Raw genomic sequence first — 20,594 nt, forward strand, 5'->3', positions numbered from 1 at the left:
TGGTGACTTGCACCCTGGGGTTGAGTGCTCCTTCAACAAGTTTCCAAAGACACCAAGCTGTGTGGTGTGGTCAACCCCCTGGAGTTCCACCTAATCCAGTGAAAGGTGTATCTCCTCACGGTACAGGGGGTGGAACTGGATGATCTTTCCAACCCAAACCATTTTGTGACTCTATGATTCTCTGTTCCAAAGGATGAAGTTCAGAATTGTTTGGTTTTGAAACCTGCAGGTCAACTCACTTTGTTATGATCACATTAGAGGGTGACAATATCTTACACAGACTCACTCTTTGAATAGCATTTGTATCAGACTCCTATATTAGATTTTGGGTGGATTAGATTTTGGTAGTTTTCTAAGAGCTTGTTTCTTTAACAATTAGCTTGAAGTACAGTAATGGTGTCTTCAGCCTCTGGTCAAGACTAAGTAAGATGAAAGAGATGGTGCCTTTTCTTTCTTTTTTTCCCCAAATCTGAAGCACAAAGATTTTTATAACCACTTAGTCAAAGAATACTGTCAGCCTTGCAAGGGACAGGGTCCAGAATCATATTTGACCTGGGTGTACCAGCACCTGTGGTTATCCCTCACACTCAGGCTGCTTTACAGATCATTGTCACTGTCCCCAGACTTTCTACTATGATGCCCTACTGCCACAATATGATGTTTTGATCATTAATCACAGCTTCCTATGAATCTGATCATAGCTGGAGTGCACGTAAATTAAGAAACACACAGTTTGTATCAAAAGAATAAATAAAATCTATTTTAAAAGCTCTATTCATCATCCAGTGATGCCTGCCTAACAAAAAAAAATGGAACATATGTAATTTCAAATAGTTTTCAAACAAAAGATTTTAACAGCTTTATGAACAAAAAGCAATTGATGGAACCTGGGAGGCTTTCATACCTTCAGTTGATTAGACTGTAAAAATGGCTGAAGAGGAAGAGAAATCCTACTTCAGGAAGTGTGAAAAGGATTGGATAGCAGGAAATACAAGCACTTTACTGAACAGTAGTGCTTTTATAAACATTCTGACCTTAAACATACTGTTTCAGTTTACCACTATCATATTTAGAAATTACTTCAAGTGTTCATATCTATTTTAGATGCCACAAACATTAGCCTGAGATTCTCCAGCTACTTTACATTAGAACTCTGTGACTTCTAACAACGAAGACATTTGAGACCAAAATTTGTTCTGAGATGTAATTTTGTATGTTTGGGGCTTATAGAGTTATTATAGAGTGATTATGTATTTGAATTTACATTTCTGTTTTGCGTTCTTAATATAGTTGAATCAGTCACCTCAGGAAAAAAAAAATCAATGTTATTTCTATACATTTTAAAGCACCTTTTTCCTATTTATTCTCATCCATGTCTACAATATTCATCATCAATAGTATTATGAAATCTGTATTCAATTTCAAGGTAAAAATTTAAGTAAGTTGCAAGGATACCTGCTTTCCAGAGAAAAGAACTCCATATGAACAAGCTCAATAATCGGCCCAGGTTATTCAGAAGGATTAACAAGGAAGTATATTTGAGTGGTGCACCTGAGAATGCTAAACCACGACAAACAAGGAAAAGCACTCATGTCATATATTAGGTAATATGAAAATATTAGGGACAAATGAATTTCACATTACTGAAATCTTCTGAACTTCAGGAATTCTGTTGTATAACCTTAACAAGCTAATTTAATAAATTTTGGCTTTGGGAACCAAATTGCATTAAGTTAAAATGGCAATAAGAAATGAGAATCAAAAAAAGCTGTTTTTTATAAAACCAATGCAAACAACCTACTTCTTTCTTACATTTTACTTCATACAAATTTTCTGTTTATCTTTTTGGCATTAGAAACATCATGCCAGCTATAAAATAACATCTGAAGCAATTTTTTTTTTTTAATAATGTTTTTCACAACCTTCACACTTCCTACTTGCCAAGTCCTGGAAAGTCCTACAGAATAAACTAGAGTTCAGAGTGATTTATTCTGACATATGATAGTCCAGATCACCCATCTACTATGATAAAAGAAGGATGAAAGGAAATTTCCAGAAACATAACTTGAGACTATTCCATCAGCATTATTTGTGCCTATGTGTGTCTCTGTGTCTGCCTCTTGTACTGTAACATACTAAAAGGATCTTGCTCTGCTGCTGTGGTCCATCTGCAGTGATTTGTTATCACAGTCTACAAAATTATCTTCACAGTGAATCTGGCAACTACTTTGTTTTCTGCAGAGGCAAGAAAAATCCCAAACTAGCACTTCTTTATTTTAAAGTATTGATGAGACATGGAAAGATAAATTCTGCACATTTATCTCATTATCAATGTGCAGCCTGACTTATTATCTGAGGAAGAAGGATTGCTGGGGCGGATAGTACAGAGTGACAGGGCTGCACAAACACAGGACTTCAGTCACTAGTAACCAGCTGCAGCAGTTGAAAGCCCAACTGTATCTAAAGAACAAAAATCATAGAACCATAAAATGGTTTGGGTTGAAAGGGATCTTCAAGATCATTTAGTTTCTACCCCGTCCCCATGGGCAGGGATGCCACCCACTAGATCAGGTTGCTCAGGGCCTCATCCAACCTAGCCTTGAACACTTCCAGGGATGGGGCATCCACAGGTTGTCTGGGAAAAAATCTTCACCATGAGAGTGGTAAAGTACTGGGACAGGAGTCCACAGAGGCTTTGGAATCTATGTCCTATAAAATTTTCTTAAGTCTCATAAATGAAGCCCTGAGAAATGCAAACCAACACAAAGTTAGCCCTGTTTTAAGAAGGACGTTAGTCACTGGAAGTCCCTTCCAACTGAAATTATTCTATTATTCTCTGATTGTCTTCTCCCCCAGAAGATGTCAGCTTGCTTGGAAACTGACTTCATCTTCCTCCAACAGAGTTTCATTCATACACAGACCTGACACGACCAGACAAACCTTTCAGACAGTGGTTTGCAATCTTTATCAATCTTTAGACATGAAAATATTCCCAGTGGTGGTCCAGATCTTCCAAGCAGCTTTAAATCTCTTCAGAGGTGGTTTCTTTTCTTTTGTTAGTTCTCACAGATTCTTTATTAATAGGACACAAATACCTATGTGCCATATGCCACATTGAAAACTCTTGTTTTGGTGGCTATAATGACAACAATGTTGGAACAGACTCAACAGATTATTTTGAAACGACATCCTTTCTAAATAAATAAATTTGCACTTAGTAGTCTGTGCTCTCTCTGCCTATCTCTTTCCAGATTCCCCTTAAGTAAACAGCATATAAACCAAAGAACATCATATCCCATTTTTATGTTGGAGAATGCGGACATCTTTTCTCCCTTAAAATACTATGAAATGAGAAAAATAAGCTACTTGGCATTTATTAGAAAAGAAAATTACAAGAAAGTTTTACTGAGAAACTTACCTTTTCTACATATTAAGACAAAAAGTTATATGGAAAAATGTTTCTATTCATGGAGACAGTGAGACTCAGAAATATATTTCTCATTCTATTTCTCATATAAAAGAACAGAGGAACCTTCTTAATTACCTGTTTCCATTTTCCCATCTTGTGCTGCAGGCCCATCAGGAATAACACTCTTCACCTGGAGAAATTCATCTGGCTCGTCCCCACCAATGATGGTAAATCCAAAACCCATGTTGCTTTTCTTAAGAGTTGTGCTGAGGAAAGTCCCCTTCAGCTGTGATGCATCACGGGTGAAGAGTGGTTTTTCTACATCAGTCAACACAAACAAGAAAGACAAAAGTTCGGATCTATTCACAACACAGCAGGGACAGCAGACAACAATATTGGCTGACAGAAAGTGACAGTGTATGAAAAGCAAGAAAACAAAGGGTGCAGGCATTCCAGGAAAAATATTTGTGAGTTCTTGTATTAATACAAAGCTTAAAACATATTTCTTATCTATGGCAGATCAGCCATAAATGGGGAGTTATAAATATTCTTTCATATTAGAAATACATTTAGAAGTGGATATTGTGTCGCTAAAATAATTACAACAATAAAAATGATCTGTGAGGTAATTTAAAAACCTCTTTCCTAACCCATAAATTCTGCTTTGTCTACAAAGTAATACATTCTCCACAATTTCCCTTCCAACCACAATGAGGAAAATATCCCCTGTGAACATCTCATTCCATTTTTTACCAAGAAGAGCTAAACATTAGGTGAGCTTTTCTCTCCAGACACACAGGGGTTTTGGCATCCAACAAGTGACACGCACGACTGCTGTGCAACCTCTGTGTCCCCTCTCCGCGTGCCTCGTGTGGTGTGGGTGGTGGGGGGCTCCCCGTGCTTCTCTCCCATGCTGCACGTGGTGAGGAAGGGTTAGAGGAAGGTGCAAAGGTTGTGACTTGAGCTGCTCTGGCTGCGGCTGCGGCGGCGGGGCAGGGCTGGTGGGCAGCGGAGCACGTACCGTACAGCCTGCGCGTCCCGGCGGGGTCGCGCCGCCACTGGGACAGGTCATTCACGCTGCGAGACCTCTTGGGGGCGAGGCGCAGGCGGGCAAATTTGGGTCTAGGTAAGGTTGATGAGGAGCTTTCTACTGTTGCAAAGGAGAACAAGCCTCATTCTCTGGCTATAACCTCACGTTAAAGCTCATTTGTCTCTACCAATACTGTTTGCTGCTTACACAGCTCTTTTTAAGCACATTTATTTCTATGTTACTAAGTGGCTGTATTCTTGTAAACTCCTATAACACCATGCTTGAGGCTTTTAACTTAATTGATGCTTGCTAGATGAGCTAGCTTAGAAACATACCAAACATCAATTAAGAGTAATTTACAGAAAGTACAATTAATTATTTCAGTGTTGCCAACCTCAGGTGCTCAAGAGAGAGTACATTCCCAGGGACAGAATTTATGATTTTATTTAGAGAATTACTTTAGGGCTCTTATCATGCTTTCAGTTTCTCAGCCTTTAGGAAACACTAGAGTTGACTTTTCTGTCTTTCCTGTGCACCTCTGAAACTTAGGCATTTAAGGCAGCTCATGAGTCCTGCAACTATTGGAACTCAGACATTTAAGGGAGAAAACTGTTAGGATATAGGTGATAACATTGTGAGAATTGGCAACACTACTCTTCTAATCAGACTATGACAAAACCATTGTCACACACCCAGAAGAGCAGGAACTTTCATCTTAACTAAGATAGCTGACACAGTACTGTACCTCGGAAACCTTGGGCCTGCATAGGCTTTGTTCCAAGTTCTGCGTTGGGCATGTTATGCTGCTGTAGCTTCCTTTTTGCTTCTAGGACAGGGTTTTCAAATTGAGTTCTTCTATTTATGTGGCTGGAAAAAATTTGGTTTTGATTAAAAATTCGGTTCAGTTGGGGAAAATGATAAAACGATGTATGTGACTAAGGTGTGTGCAGTTAGAGTGAGCCGTTATGAACCCCCAACGGGCCTGAGCACGTCCCTTCTACTCCACACAGTTTTGTAGGGGACAATCTGCGCCGCATAATGAACACCACTGAGCAGCGTCCTATCATTTCAATATGCCAAACTCTGCTACAGACAAATGGTTTTGATCAATGGGAGAACATATTTAACAGCAGCACTGCTGAAGCATGCTACAGCAACAGTTTTTCATGTCTTCAGCATGAGCACTGTTCTATGCATGATTCAAAGGCTCTGATCCAGTTTTGTGCATTATTATCGATCAGCTGTAAGTGAAATTACTCCATCACTTACAGCAACGGAAAAGCCTAGAACACAGACTGCTCTTATGATAGCAACTTAGAAATAAATCTAACATAGAAAATAAACTGAAGATTATTCCTTTCTAATACTATGGTATATGTCTGCTCAGTTGTACAGAAAAATTGGATGCAGAAACTAAGTCAGATGGTAGATTAGAAGTACATAGATCAGTATATGAAATATAAGAAAAGTTAAGGTACATATTTTTTCTTGAAGTTTGACATTTCCTACCATAGGTCATTAACTACACCTCTGTAATTACACCACTATTTTTCTATATTTTGTTTAGAACTACTATCTCAACTACATACATCTTATCATATTCTTGATTTTAATTCTTTAAAGCAAAACATTTCATCAGTCACTGAGCAATCCTATAATCCTGTCCAGGGATATGTTTCACATGTTTTCTGAAGAAGGTAAAACAATTTAGTAGGCTGCATGGAACAAATCTGAAAGATAGGATCACAATAGTATCACAACTAAGAAAAGGGGCTTGTGTTTCCAACACTCTTATGGGGAAGTAAATACATTTGTACAGAAGGGCAGGCTTTCAAACATGTGCTTATTTGTTCTCAGGGGGCTACTATCTATTGAGTTCTGAAAATCCAATCCCAATCATGGGCTTTAAGCACTTGGAAAGGTGACCTGGGAACTTTTGAAATGCTAAGATCCTAAAAGGGTTGAATATCTTCAATTTTCGTTGAAATTACCTTTTGTGCCACATTAAGCACTTTTCAGGTTCCTTGGGATTCTGATCCTACCAGTGCTTCAAAGAAAGTAAGTGGAATCGCCATTAGAAAGTGAGGTAGAGGAAAGGCAGCAAGTCCTATGGGAGTGCAATACACTCGCTAAATAGGATTTAGTGGCCAGGGTTAATGCAATGAAAAGACTTCCAGTCATGTAAAAGAATATTTGATTTAATGAGACAAAGTAAATGTGATAACTCCTAAAGTTGCTACTTTGTTCACATGGCTGTAAGTCATTCAAGTGGCTGCTAATTTACTTTTGTACTCTAAAATTTTGATTAGTAGTTTTCTTGTAAATTTTAGCCTACGCTGCAGACAGAAAAAATCCCTTTCATTTCTTTCCTTCTTCAGACAGGCTGTTTAAGATGGTAGGCTTTCCTTTCCTAGACTTTTGCTTGTCATTTCTATTAATTGTCAGAGTCTTCTGCATCTCAGTCTATTGCAAACCTAGAAACTTATGATGGAAGGGAGACAAACTTTCCTAGGTAAAGACAAGACTTACATGCAATAAATAAGGTAATCCTGAACTACTAACATAAGCATGAAAAAAGTACATTTCATGCTACCACCTATCATGTGATGTATTTCCATATTGTAAAGGAAATACTACTTTTGCCATTACACAAGACAGTGATAACTATCACATGAAATACTACACAAAGTTCTAACCACCCATGATCAAATAAAATGAATTTATAGGAAAGGTTTTACAGGAAGACCAGTGAAAGAGAGTCTTCTATGACAGAAGATCAAAGAAGTTTTAGCTTTTTATTCAAGTAGAATTAATTCTGATATATAAATACATTCTATGAATATATTTGGAAGTAAATACTAGAATATATTAAAGATGTCAGGATTTCAGACTTGAAATCTGTAGTCTTCTTACAAGGAGAAATGGGAAGTTACTAAACAGCTCCCAGTAGGAGATACTGGGTACAATTTCTAGCTTGTTTTATGTTAGAATTTGATAACGTTAAAACCATGGTTGCTACAGCATAGGGATCATATCTTCTTTAGAGGCTTTAAAGTGTCCTGGCCTGTTCTTCACCTGCCCTCCAGAAGAGCATGGGTTTCCCATGGCTTTTGTGCCACATTCTGCAGATGTAATGAGTATCCAAGATCAGACTCCAGATGTTCACTTAGGACCTTGAACTATGTTTAGTGTCATGTTATAATTGCAGGGCACATCTCAGTGCTGCAGGAGGGCTCTCACAGACCTAAGTTCCAATTTATATGTGGTTCTGTGATATAAAAAAAGATGGGATTTTAGATAATATATAATGTGCCCACAGCTCTAGGAACAATAGTTACTGTGGCACTGATATCACAGCTAGAATCGGTTTTCTACTGCCTATCTACAGTTTCTAGGTAGAGTTTAAGTTGTAGTTTGGTCCATTTACACAGAAATGTCTTTGATAACAGCTATCTTGAAAGTGACACTTTGTCCTATCAGATCAGATAGGAAGACTAACAGAGGTACTTGAAACACCTCAAGTTGTTGGTGCAATCTTAATAATTTTTAGCTTCAATTTATTCCCATATTTTTACTGTTTTTTTTGGTAGTGTACAGTTTCAAAAGCACAATGTGAAATTCAAAAAACTGCACTAAATATTGTGTCAAAGAGGACTCAAAGAAAAGAAAATTATTCTGATAATCAGTCATTTTTATGTCAGTAATAATGGATTATGCTCCCAGACTGATGATACATGAAACATGTCCCTTTTATGCAATTTTAAGTGCTATAAAGCTTCATAGATAAATCAGAAAAATAACTCCTGATGAGTTTACCTGAGAAATAAGTTATTAAGCTAAGTAGTTCTCTTGAAAGGATATTCTAGCCTTTCATCTAGCTACTTGAACATCATACAAAATAGATATTACTAACCTATGCCTTAATAAGACAAGCCAAATGTGAGTTTTAGAGATGGTTACAAATAAGTGCTTTTGTGGTTAAAACAGATTTTGGATAGTAGTCAAAAATTTATTACTCAGTGCTCATAGTATCTAATTCAGCGAACAATTCTAACTTCAATTTTCTTCCCTTACTTTATATAATGCATATTAAATCTGACAGCCTAATCCAAAGACTAATCCAGCTAATTTCTCCTAGTGCCATTGTGGCTGTACAGGAGAATCATGCAGCCTTTTGTTTGCTTTCTAGTCCTGGGAACCCTGAATTTCCCTCTGTAGACAAGAAGGGGTAGCTGGTACTGCTGTCTTCTGTTAGCTCACCATATCTTAACTGGGGACAAACCCTCAGAGGTAGGATTTACTTTTGGGCTGCATTTACTTGTGATGTCAAAATACTATCTCCGTGTTATGAGGAGGTACTGTTAGCACCAGCCAGCCTATAAGACATCTCATGAGTCACTGGGGCCAGACTAAGTTGTTTTTGTGATGGAGGTTCACATTAGATGTCCTTAACTGAAACACATCCTTAGGAGATTTATGGGCAATAGTGCCTAGTTTGCAGACTTTAATTGATGGCCAAGGTGCTGAGCCCTGACAAAACGGTAGCAGGTCTAAGCATGGGTATCAGCAGAAGGAGTTTAATCTATCTCCTTTTCTTACCTGCTTTAATGTATGGGTTTTTTTTGGTAGTTTGTGACTAAGCTTTTGGAATTGTTGTCTATAACCCAACAAAGTAATTAGAAGGATCAAGATGCCTAAAAGATGGACATTCTAATGCATAACTTGTTAGTCCCTAACTCCACTTTACATTCACATTTTCCAGTTAACAATACTTTATAATGACAAAAAGACCTGAAATAACCTTTTCTATTTGAGTAGTAACAGAGCATTTTCAGAAACTGAAAGTCAAGGAGGTATATTTTTCCAGAATAACTACCTGTATGGCTAATTTAGCTGTTCAATTAAGCAGCCCATGTCTGGAAATTGAGCTCTGTGTTGTAGTTAATCATCCTTAAAGAGAGAAACAATCTTTTGGCAATTAGAATACTGAAAGACCCAGTGCATTCTAATAACTACTTTCTCTCCATAGCCCTGCATAGCTAAGTGCTGCTCGTTCTTAGTTTATAAATTAGGACCAGCGTGCATGAACGTTAACAAACCTATAGCAATCACTTCTCATTTCTGTCAAATGTCTACATCTTACAAATGAAGTCTGGATCTGCATAATAAGGCAAATCGAAATTATAATAAGGTCTCACACCTATATTCATGCATAATTAAGAGAGGAAGTTATAATGGAGAGCCTTTTTCTTAACAGAATTTGCAAATATGTTGTGATTTATTAACTTTATAATAACTTTGTTATTTATTAACTTTACTAGCAAGAGGTGTTCCTTTCTTTACTTTGTTTTATTGGGGTTTTTTTAGCTTTGCCTCTGGCCTCAGAATATTTGAGCTGAGCATGGCTGCTTCTCGTAAGGTGAAATGGAGTCTGTCTCATTGCTCATCCTTACAAACTTCCCATCGGATACAAGAATCAGTGAGCAGAGTACAAGCCTTTCCTTCACTGACAGTTTTGTAGGCCTGCATGTAAACTTGGACTGGACTTGAATGTGTGGAAGTTCGTAATCTTGCTTTTCATGATTTACCCTGTTTTACGACATAATTAAGAGAATTTATTGTAATCTGATTTTATCTAGTTAAAAATCAATTCATCTGTTGAATATTGGTAATAAAAAAGGTGTGACTGTTACATTTTAGCAGGAAAAATGGAAAGCAATCTCTGTTTCAAACTTATTGAGCTCAGACAGCAATTTAAAGTGCAGCTATGTTTTGCTGTCTATAAAACTCCATTTGAATTTAGCACGGCTGCAGTTTTAATGCCATTCCATGAACATCTATTCCACTTCTAAAAACCTCTGAGACTGCAGTAGGTTTGATGTATCTGTCCACAAATCTTATCTGTGGTAGGATTAAATAATTTGGCACTAACAGCCCTAAAGTGAGTAATTGCATGGTAGCATCTGGGCCTGGTGCCTTATGTCTGTTTACCTGTGGTTGGACATGAAATGGAGATAAACACTTGCTCCTTTTCTGACTCTGCAGTGAAGTGTGAGCCTCCCCAGTGCCAGAATGCCTTGGGCCATGCTAACAACCAAGTGGGGTCTCAGCAAGTGATTAACGGACAGAAATCACACAACACCTGTTACTGACCAAAATACACTAAACCCACTGGGACAGAAGACTTACTTACACCCAGCAGCTGCATAATTGCACATGCAGAAATCTTCAGGGAGCTAAGTACAAAGAGATATGAGAACTCCAGCCCTCACCCACTTTGGGACATCATAAAATAACTTGGGCAGAACAAGAGGGAGTAATTTAATGGTATTACTTATCTTTTTGCTTGAATCTGGACTGACTAAGCTGACTTGGGCTGACCAGTCGGAACAGGTATCACAATTCTGAATCTAGAGTCACTTTACATGAATCTCATTCACTGTGTTAAGGTAAAAAGCAGAGAAATTAATCTCTCAGATTTACTTATTCTATGCATGAACTGGCCCGGTTCTATCATTACCTCAGACAAAAGCTTTCTGTTGCCCTTTGCACAGAGGAACTAGATTTTTTCTTGTTTCATGACTAAAATAAAATCTGAAAAAAAATGAAAGCAAGGATTGTGCAATGAAAATAGAATTTATATTCTCTTCTTTTCATCTGCACTTTTAAATACAAAATAAAACACAATATCCCTAAAATTTTACATGCAGCATATAAATAACCTGTCTTCTGGTACAAACAGTATAAACATCTGATTTGCAGCAAGGAAGGACTACCCAGAAATGGATCTTAACTGAGCTAAAATGATTATGCTTTGATCCGTTCATTGATTAACAGGTTTCTGCCTCACTGGATATCCAAAGCTCACATAGAAAATGCAACATTTCTTTAATGAATATGATCTTTGTACAAGTATCAGCTGGAACGGTACCATGAAACCAGACCCTGGAGAAAGAAAATGACTGAATGCCTGAGTCACTGATTTGAGACACATTGAATGTATTTGGACACATTAACTGCACTGAAGACTGAGAATTCCTGGTATACCCTTAGTTTAATATGTCAAGTAATTGTACCCATTCCTTGCCAGGTTAAGCATTGCAGAGGATACCACCATTGCAGAGGTTATGACATATTAATAGCAACTTAATATTGAACTTGGGAACTTACTCAACATAATAAGTGCCATAAATGGGATCATCAATTTTCTCCCAGCCATATGGAAGCTCTGAAAAACAAAGAGTTATCTCTCTCAGTAAATACAGTACAGAATGCTAAGATTTCTAATAACAAAATTGTGGATCTTTGCTAGGTATTGAGGGAAATAATTTGATAGAGAAATTAGATACAGTGACCAAAGCAAATACCAAATCTTGAACACACCCCATGGCAGCCACAAGTAGTAGTAACTTGAAAATTGGTATGCAAACACAGATATAAGTCTCTAGAACAGCACATTTTAGTTGAGCTCCTTTATTGTTCAAGCAGTTGTGCCAGCCAACAACTGTAGCACATCTTGTGTGACATCACTCCCAGAGAAAGTGAGGGCATTCAATTTTCCCAAATACCTACACCCACAAAAAATACTTTGCTTTTTGAGATTTTTTCCTAGGAATACTGGAAAAGTTGGTCTAGAAGGAACTAAAAGAGTTTTCCCCCTGCCATGTAAATACAGTAAGTATACTGAAATGTTCCCGAGAAGTTGGTAATATTCATCTTTCTGTGATGGCAATTCCACAGCCTCCAAAGGCATCCTGTTCCAAAGCTTAGTTATATATCAGGGACATAGGAGTACATAGCAGTACATGGAAGTACAAACCAAAATAAGATATTATAGTGTTCTCTGGACATAAAGCTAACTATGTTTTGCAGAAACAGAGATCCCTAAAACATTCTGGTATGAACGACTAAAGCTTAAGCATTAATGTAATGATCCTGAAAATTAATCTGTGTTCATGCATAAGCAAACTGTCACATATATATTTATGTACATCCATACATATTATATTATCACTCACACTGAATGCTTAAACCACTATTATACTGCCAACAGAACTTCATCTTGTGTTTAAAAGGTACCAGATAGATGCAACAAGTATCTCAGTTGACATGAACAGAATAAAAACCTCAGTGCCAGATGCGATGATTCTGTTGGAGGAGACTCACAAAAGGATGTGTATTCCCACCACGCACAGGTATTGATTTCTGTGCAGTTGAAGACTATGGCACAATGTATGGCAAATGGTATTGAGATTCTCTAAGAAAATTTGGTTCTGGAATTCTCTATCTCAGATTTTTTTTTTTCTTTTTATACTCAGTTGCACTTTTAAAGTAACTGTTTGGAGACAATGACTACTGAACTAGACAGAACAGAACTGATGTAGATCATACTGAACAGTCATTAAACTGGTCATAAGGAAGTACTTCTGGATGACTTGAGCATTTTTTCTTTACACTGACAATGTGAATAGACAATTATTGACATGCTCAAAGAGGCAAATGGGAAAGCAAAGACTGACTGACAAAAGGGAGATTAAAGAGTTAAAAGACAATGTCAATCTCTGCTTGTCACTTCTTCCTTAAATGCATTTGTAATAGCTGATCCTTTCTAGAGTGAACCTGCTTGGACTGCTGTGGTATTCATGCCACATTGCCCTCAGAGGATGTTTCTGCACCCTATTCCAATCCTGCAATGAAGGATTTAACCTTCTGCCACAGACTGGCAGATGAGGAATTCCACCTCTCTATGTCCATGTCTCTCTTGTACTGAGAGCTCTGGGAGCCAGCACTCCAGCTGTGTCTCACCAGTGCTGAGCAGAGGATCATTTCCCTTGATCTGCTGGTCCTTCTCTGCCAACTGCAGCCCAGGAGGCTGCAGCCCTGCTTTGATGCAGGGCCATGTCACTGGCTTATTGTCAAGACACTAAGCATTAGAAAGCCCTAGTGATGCTCTTCCCAGATCTGGTCAGAACTTGAGTAAAAACTATAGGTGTTCAACCCTACAATGGTTCCCACAAAGCCCTGTATATCTTGGGACAAGACTGTGTAATATAATTCATAAATATTCAAAAATAAAGAACCTGATGCGCAAATCCTGTATTGCCCCTGCAGTAAGTCTCATTGCCAATGCATGCATGATAAATAAGGCAAAAATCTGCTACGAAAAATCATGTTTTAACCAAACCCTATAATATAGGATGAATATAAAGTAACAGTTTAAATACTATTAGTATATTTTATTTTCATGTAACCTTTATTTTCATGTAGCCTAATTAACTTAATGTTGCTTTCATATGCCCATCTAATATTATGTTTCCTTAGATAGAAGTGAGGCAAGTATTGGTAAAACCTGTACATAAAAATACACACAAAGATGTACCCCCCCACACAGGTGTGCATAGACCCCTCTCCCAAAATGTATTAGTAGATATAGTTTTTTCCAATTATGAAATAAAAAACCCCATGTTTTGCCCAAATTTTAAAGTAGGTATTTTTCTGTAAATATATACACTTTAAAGTATATAGATGCAGATGACATATTTTATTTTACATATTTATGAAAATCTGAAATAACTTGAGGATTCACTATTAACCTATTGGCCTATTATTTCCTAAAGTAATACGTAAATGTTTTATAAACTGGCACAACTATTGAGAAGGCAAAAGAAAAATCCCATTTTCTAGTGTAAAAGCCTGTAAAAATTTAATGACTTGGACAAATTACAGAGGACCCGCTTCTGTGATTCTGTGATTGAACCACTGATTATGTAACATCATAAGATAGTCATGGGTTTAGGAGAAAAATAAGATCACCTTCATGTACCATAATAAACCCCATGTAAGGCTATGCTCTAATTTTATTTTTCCATTTATGATGCAGTCTATAAGCAATGTTTAATTAAAATTCTGTGTTGACCAGTAAAACAGAATTGCTAGAGCACAAACCCCAGGCTGCTGCCTGTCAAGCACGGAAGATAAGGTTAGTGGAGTGTAGTTTACTACAGAGGTTCTATAAGAAGAATATTCTGCTACATTAGCTTTCAGGAGCACTGTGATTATTTTTCATTACATTAAATAGTGGCATCTATTCCATTTTTCACTATTGAAATGAAAGATTACAGGACAGAAACACTTTAGTGCTTCATAAAACAGGAAGCTAAGCGTTTGCCAAATTAGGGATGAGGGCATTACAGTTTCCCTTTTTGATTTCACTGTGCCCAGGGATGATCATTAGGGATGCAAGTGAATAGTAAACATTTGTAAAAGAGAATTGTTATAAAACACTAGTGAAGGAGATTACTGATGGCCACCACGATTTAAACCGGGAAGGGAGCTATATCTTACAGCTGATACTCATTTTGTAGCACTACTATGCTCATTCATGTACAGTTTTTGCAAGTACCGGTTTCATGAATACTGTGATATAATATGAAGTCTTCATCTTCATGAGCTCAACACTTCTACCATTCATGTACTTCAAGTCTGTTGACTCCTAGAGGCTTTCTCCACACAGAAGGAAAAAAATTAAAAATCTACCTTCCCCAATCTTCAATAACTGTAGTAGGTCCTCCTATCATCTAGTGCAGGGCCTGCTCAGGAATATTTACAATAAATATTTACAAATAATTTGTAAATATTTACAAAATCACCATTTAAAAATCAGTAATAGTTTTTGCAGTGGTTGCAATGCTGACACCACGACTGGATGTAAAGGTGCTGGATAATCTGTATAGTATGTTTATATCCTCCAGTTTTCACATTTCATGCTTTATTCCTTAGTAGAAAAGCAGTATCTAGCCAAAGGCAAGCAATAATCCACAAAAAAAAAAAAAAAAGACCAAAGAGGTTCTGCTTATACTAAGACACTTTTCTCAGTAACCACCTGGGTAAGCTTTTAATTCAGAAGGAGCTGCACTTCTAAAAGTTAAATCCCCAATCGTAATGAAAGCCTTCGTATTTTCAAGGAAAGAAAGAAAGGAAAGAAAGGAAGGAAAAAAAGGGAGAAGAGAAAGAAAGGGAGAAAAAAAGAAAGAAAGGAAGAGAAAAAAAGAAAACGAAAGAAAGAAAGAAAGAAAAGACTAATACGAGGTCACTTTAATAATCAATTGTAGTGCCTTCCCATCACAGACTGCTTATGCTAATGGTCCAGATGCTCTTATTCTGCCTTCTGAAAGCTGTTGCATTTCAGAATGATTTTTGATGGTGCCACTTAAGATTCTCTGGGGACAGAGGAAGGAGTACATTTTGGATCTCAATGTGCCAAGATGAAAAAGCACATTACCAAGCCCAAAGATTAATTTTTCTGAAGTTTATCGTGTACTAACTGTGCTAAAGGGAGTCATAAAACCCTCTCAAGGTTTCAGAACAACAGCCAGCATTGTGTCACTACCTGAATGAAAGGCTGGAAAGAAAGATTAGAGCATATTTTTTGACTCAGCTGCAATCAAAATATTTGTATAGAACAAAAGAATATAGCATGAGAGAGAAAAAAAAATGTAATGCCTACTGTTACTTAAAATGTTATCAGTAAGGATGTGGAAGCTGTGGAAGTCAGCATGAGTTTGGTTCACCTGCGTTGTTAACACCCAGGCACAGGCGAGAAATCCTTTTCTAACCTATATATTAGACTTTTCAGAAAAATACTATCTTTTCACTCAACAGCCTGTGTTTGTTTTATCTCTTGCTTTCCCCCTTATCTTTTCTGTCTCCCTGTTTCAAACTCAGCTTTGCCTTTTCAAGTCAGTTACCTACTACAGAGGGTACCAAAAGAGCTGGGTTAAAAGTTACAAACCACCATGCAGCTCCATAATACAATGCAGTGTCACACTCTTCCAGTCTCTCTAGGAGATACAGTCTTTGCAAATATTTATCTGTAGGTCTAAACTGGTGTTCCTCACTACACAGCTTACACAAAAAAACACATTGCCTGTAATACCTGAGGCATAGCACACAGATTCTCAGGGAGTGGATGCTGCTCCTGGCATGCTGTGCTGTTCCCTCAGGAGCTGAAGGTTGGAGATGTCTGGTTTGAATACTTCTATTAGTGCATGTCCATATTGCCCAGATGATACATGAAGCACATTGTAGTTGTGCTGCGACTCCTGAATACTCTCATACAGGAAAAAGAGGATAACACTGCTCACTTAAAATCAGGACTTAACCTACTACCCACATACCTGTGTGAATTCTCTCAGGTCACCTATCTGCATACCATCTGGGAACTCCAAAAACAGCACAAAAATCGACAGGTATATACTATGGTAACATTCTTTATACTACCTCAACAGGTTCTTCAACTCAGCCCTGTTTCAAATGTCACTGTCTGAGCTGGCAAATAGTCCATGTTACTAACATGGACTTCTCTATGCCAGCATACAAATCCAAAGCTGTGAAAGAAAAAAATTAGATAAAAAAATTGGAAGTTTAATTGTTTACTGCCTCAGTGAAAATAACTAAATAGGCAGGATGGACAATTCCACCTCAACAGCAAGAAACAAATTCACTATTCCTATCAGAGAAAACTTAGGGAATGTACCACCTCCAATCAAGCCATATAAGCTCTATTTCAATTAAACTCATGTTCTCCAACTGCCATTCTCATACCAGCAAATTTTAGAGTCATGACTGTTTATGTTCTGTTTGTAATCACAAAGCATTCATGCACAATTTATTCTCACAAATAAAATGTCATTATGCAAAATTTCTACTTACACAATGGAAACAAATGTCTAAGTAACACTTGCATCTGATAAATACATATTCTTCCTTCTGTGCAGCTTATTCTGACATGCTACATCCTTAATTGTGCAGAGTGTAGATTACTAAATATTACTATCGATTCAATGATATTTTTCCCAGCATTGTTACCAAGTGAAATATTGCCAATAGTAGGGATATTTTTTAACATTAGGTGTACTTGATCCCTCTGACATGCAGAACCGTGTAACTTCTAATCAAGATTTGCATTAATACAGTAAAAAATTATCAACTGAATGACTGGGTTTTAACTATCAAAAAAGAGTCCATAAAGGGCTTGTTAGATATTAATTAAAATAAAAAATACTAACAATAATAAGTGTGAAAATAACTTATATAATAACTTATATAATAACTTACCTAGATTACTGTAGGCAGTGTCTGAGATGTTTTCCTTAATAAAGGCTTAATAAGGAACTTAATTTTCAACAGTTTAGTGGGCAATAGCTGAAGCTGGTTAAGAGTACTCTCCATGAACCTTTCCAAGAGAAAGCTAAGAGTTTCTGTTAAAAGATTCTAAACAAAATACAAAATCCTGTTTTTCATGTGTTTATAAAGAATAGATTTAAGGAAAGCAGACATACTGAAAAAATATTATTAAAACTTTAATTTTTTTTCATTAAATCTTGTTATCCTTTTGTCTTGTTCTCTGTCTTTACTCCTTCATTATTTGTGCTGGGTACTTGGTTTGTATTACAGAACTTTTGGGGAGAAGGAAGCTTAAATCAGCTCCTTGTTGATTTCCCAGTTCCCACTAAAGAGACTGGTGTTTTGCTGGGGAAGGAGAGACCACTAGGAAAGGCTGAAAAATCTCACCTTTTAGCTACAAGTTCTTGCTCAAGAGACTGGATATGAATGCAGCCAGTCTCCCCTGGAAACAGCAGTGTGCCTTAGCTTCCAAGAATAGCTTGGGGTAATTTCTGAATTCTGTGTTAAATTACACATTATCTCATTTCTAATATAACAAGAGGTACATATAAACAGAGTCACTGCAACTCTTATCCTCACAGCTCACAACTTTAAACTGCCTAATGTGGGCACTGTTAGGAATTAAGTCACTTCAGGATGAAGCTTTGTGCATAATGTGAACTTTTTGTAGAAGCCCAACACATGCCCTGGTGGCTGCACACCCACATGCTGAGGAGCTGTGGCGGCACTGCTGGTTGGTTCAAAGTTCATACATGCACAGAAAAGGGACCATCACCAGCACATTCATTTTACCAGCAGAAAAGGAGCCCCGAGTACATCAACTGCGTCCTGTGCTATCAATTTGTATTCTTGGAGTTCAACAGATTTGCTTCATGCCACGTACAGTTCCACCATGGAAGATTCTGCCTTTGAAACTGATTTTATCAACACAGCTGTTTTATGCTATATTCTTTCGACTTTGAAAAAAAGCAGACTGAAAAGAACCACTCTTTTTGATCTTTTGTATGTTCAAATCTTTCAGTGCTTGTATCTCATTACTGACTGTATCAATTCAGCCTTGTTACAAACCAGTGTTTTCTATCTAATAAATGCCTGATCTCATGATGTTAGTCTTTTCTTCTATTTGCTTTTCAGCCTCTTCATTTATTTATACTATTTCCTTTGCTGTTAAATGTCTAACAGCATACCTTGTGAATTTATGGAGCTACTGACTTTACTGTTATAAAATCTAAAACCTTCTATTTGGCTACTGACCTAAAAAGACCCATATAAAAGTATGTAGCTGCTAACAGTGTAGGCTAGACCTTATGGGAGGCTGCTAGGTATTCTGTTACCAGTACCTCAAATTCATATATTTGCTTCAACAACTTTAGTTAGCTGTTCACCTCTTAACCTCTTGTATAAACAATAAAAAAAGTCCATTACCCTGTAACAAACCGAAATGACACCTTTCAATGCTATTTTCAGTGCCACACTTTACTAAGGGAAAACAGGAAAACAGGAATACCCTCAGCCTTTCCTCACAGGGCAAGTGCCCCTGCCCCTGCCCATCTCAGTGGCCCTCTGTTGAACTCACTCCTGTGTATCACTGGGGTCTGAATATTACAGATGCAGTCTAACAAGTCAGTTCCCAGCCTGTACTGTCGCAAGACTTTTTTCCTGCCCAGGTGTAGAACTCTGCATTTGTCCTTGTTGAATTTCACAGGGTTTCTGCTGGCCCAGTCCTCCAGCCTGGTGAGGTCCCAGTGGCAGCTCTGCCCTTGACCACGTTGACTGGTCCCTGCGGGGTCATCTGCAAAGCTGACTTTGTTGCCTCCCTCTTAACACAGAGATGTCAAATAGGACATATTCATCTATAAACCACTTCAGTACTCCTCTTCCATAGGCCATCAGGTGTAGCATGGCCCATTAGCCACCACCCTCTGAGCCTCAACACCCAACCAGGTTTTACCTGCACAGTTTTCCATCCATCTGGATTTTTGATATCTTAAATGTGATACACAAAATATTGTGTCCTTGACTTGAGTAAGTCAAGGAAAATGTCATCCACTTCTTTTATTTCTTCCACATTTTAGCATAGCAAACAAGCTGGCCTGGCATGATTTGCACTGGGTAAATCCACACTAGCTGTTCTTAGTGCTTTGGATATGGCTGGGATGGAGTTACCTTTCCCCACAGCAGTGGTTGTAGTGCTGTGCTTTGCACCAGGAGCTAGAAAGGTGTTGATAACACACCAATGTTTTGGCTACTGCTGAGCTATGTTGGCACCCCAACATTCCCATCTCAGCAGTTTGCTGGGTTTGGGCAAGATCTTGAGAAGGGGCATAGCCAGGACAGCTCACCCAAGCTGACAAAAGGGATATTCCATACCATATGATGTCTGCTCAGTAATAAAAGCTAAGAGAATGAGAAGAAGAGCATTAATTATTTGTGACATTTGTCTTCCAGAGCAATTGCTGTGTGTGCTGAAGCCCTGCTTTCTGGGAAGTAGCTGGACATCACTTGCTGGTGGGAGGTAGAGAAAAAAGTCTTTTCCTTTGCTTCCACACGACCACTGCTTTTGCCTCTATCTTGACCTACAATTTTTTTCCCCATCTAATTTTCTCCCCTTCATCCAACTGAACAGGGAAGTGGTGGGCACCTAGTATCCAACCCACCACACTCAGTCACCACCCTCTCCTTGAGATGTCCAGGAATGTGTTCTCAGAGGACTCCATGTATCATCAATGACATTGTCGGGGTCTGATGCCTGCCAATGTTCTGAGCTCCTCTGCCACAGCATCTTGAACTTCACTATTTCATGGCCACTGTAACCAAAGCTGCCATTAATTATCACATTTCCTGTTAGTTGTCCTAGTTAGAGCAGCCAGGACTAGTTCACCACAGTGTGGGTGTAACCCAAACTGTGTATTCTACACCCTCCATGTAATTTCCCAGGAACTGCTAACAATAGACAACTTGCAGCAGCTG

The 20,594-nt window shown here is 37.9% G+C and overlaps 1 protein-coding gene across 19 annotated transcripts in view; it reads right to left on the reverse strand.

Annotated features, from left to right (window-relative positions):
- MAGI2 (membrane associated guanylate kinase, WW and PDZ domain containing 2) overlaps positions 1-20,594 on the reverse strand; it is a 722,252-nt gene that overhangs the window by 145,339 nt on the left and 556,319 nt on the right. For 18 of the 19 annotated variants that reach the window (XM_064656377.1, XM_064656389.1, XM_064656380.1 and 15 more), the window contains 3 exons: positions 11,610-11,667; positions 5,185-5,306; positions 3,545-3,727 (listed from right to left, as the gene is read on the reverse strand). In XM_064656377.1, coding sequence (XP_064512447.1) covers positions 3,545-3,727; positions 5,185-5,306; positions 11,610-11,667 — 363 coding nt within the window. Of the gene's footprint in view, positions 1-3,544; positions 3,728-4,430; positions 4,557-5,184; positions 5,307-11,609; positions 11,668-20,594 lie in introns of all 19 variants that reach the window. The other variant, XM_064656395.1, reaches the window with a different exon arrangement.

This window comes from Pseudopipra pipra, chromosome 5, assembly GCF_036250125.1.
Source record: "Pseudopipra pipra isolate bDixPip1 chromosome 5, bDixPip1.hap1, whole genome shotgun sequence".
Taxonomy (NCBI): domain Eukaryota; kingdom Metazoa; phylum Chordata; class Aves; order Passeriformes; family Pipridae; genus Pseudopipra; species Pseudopipra pipra.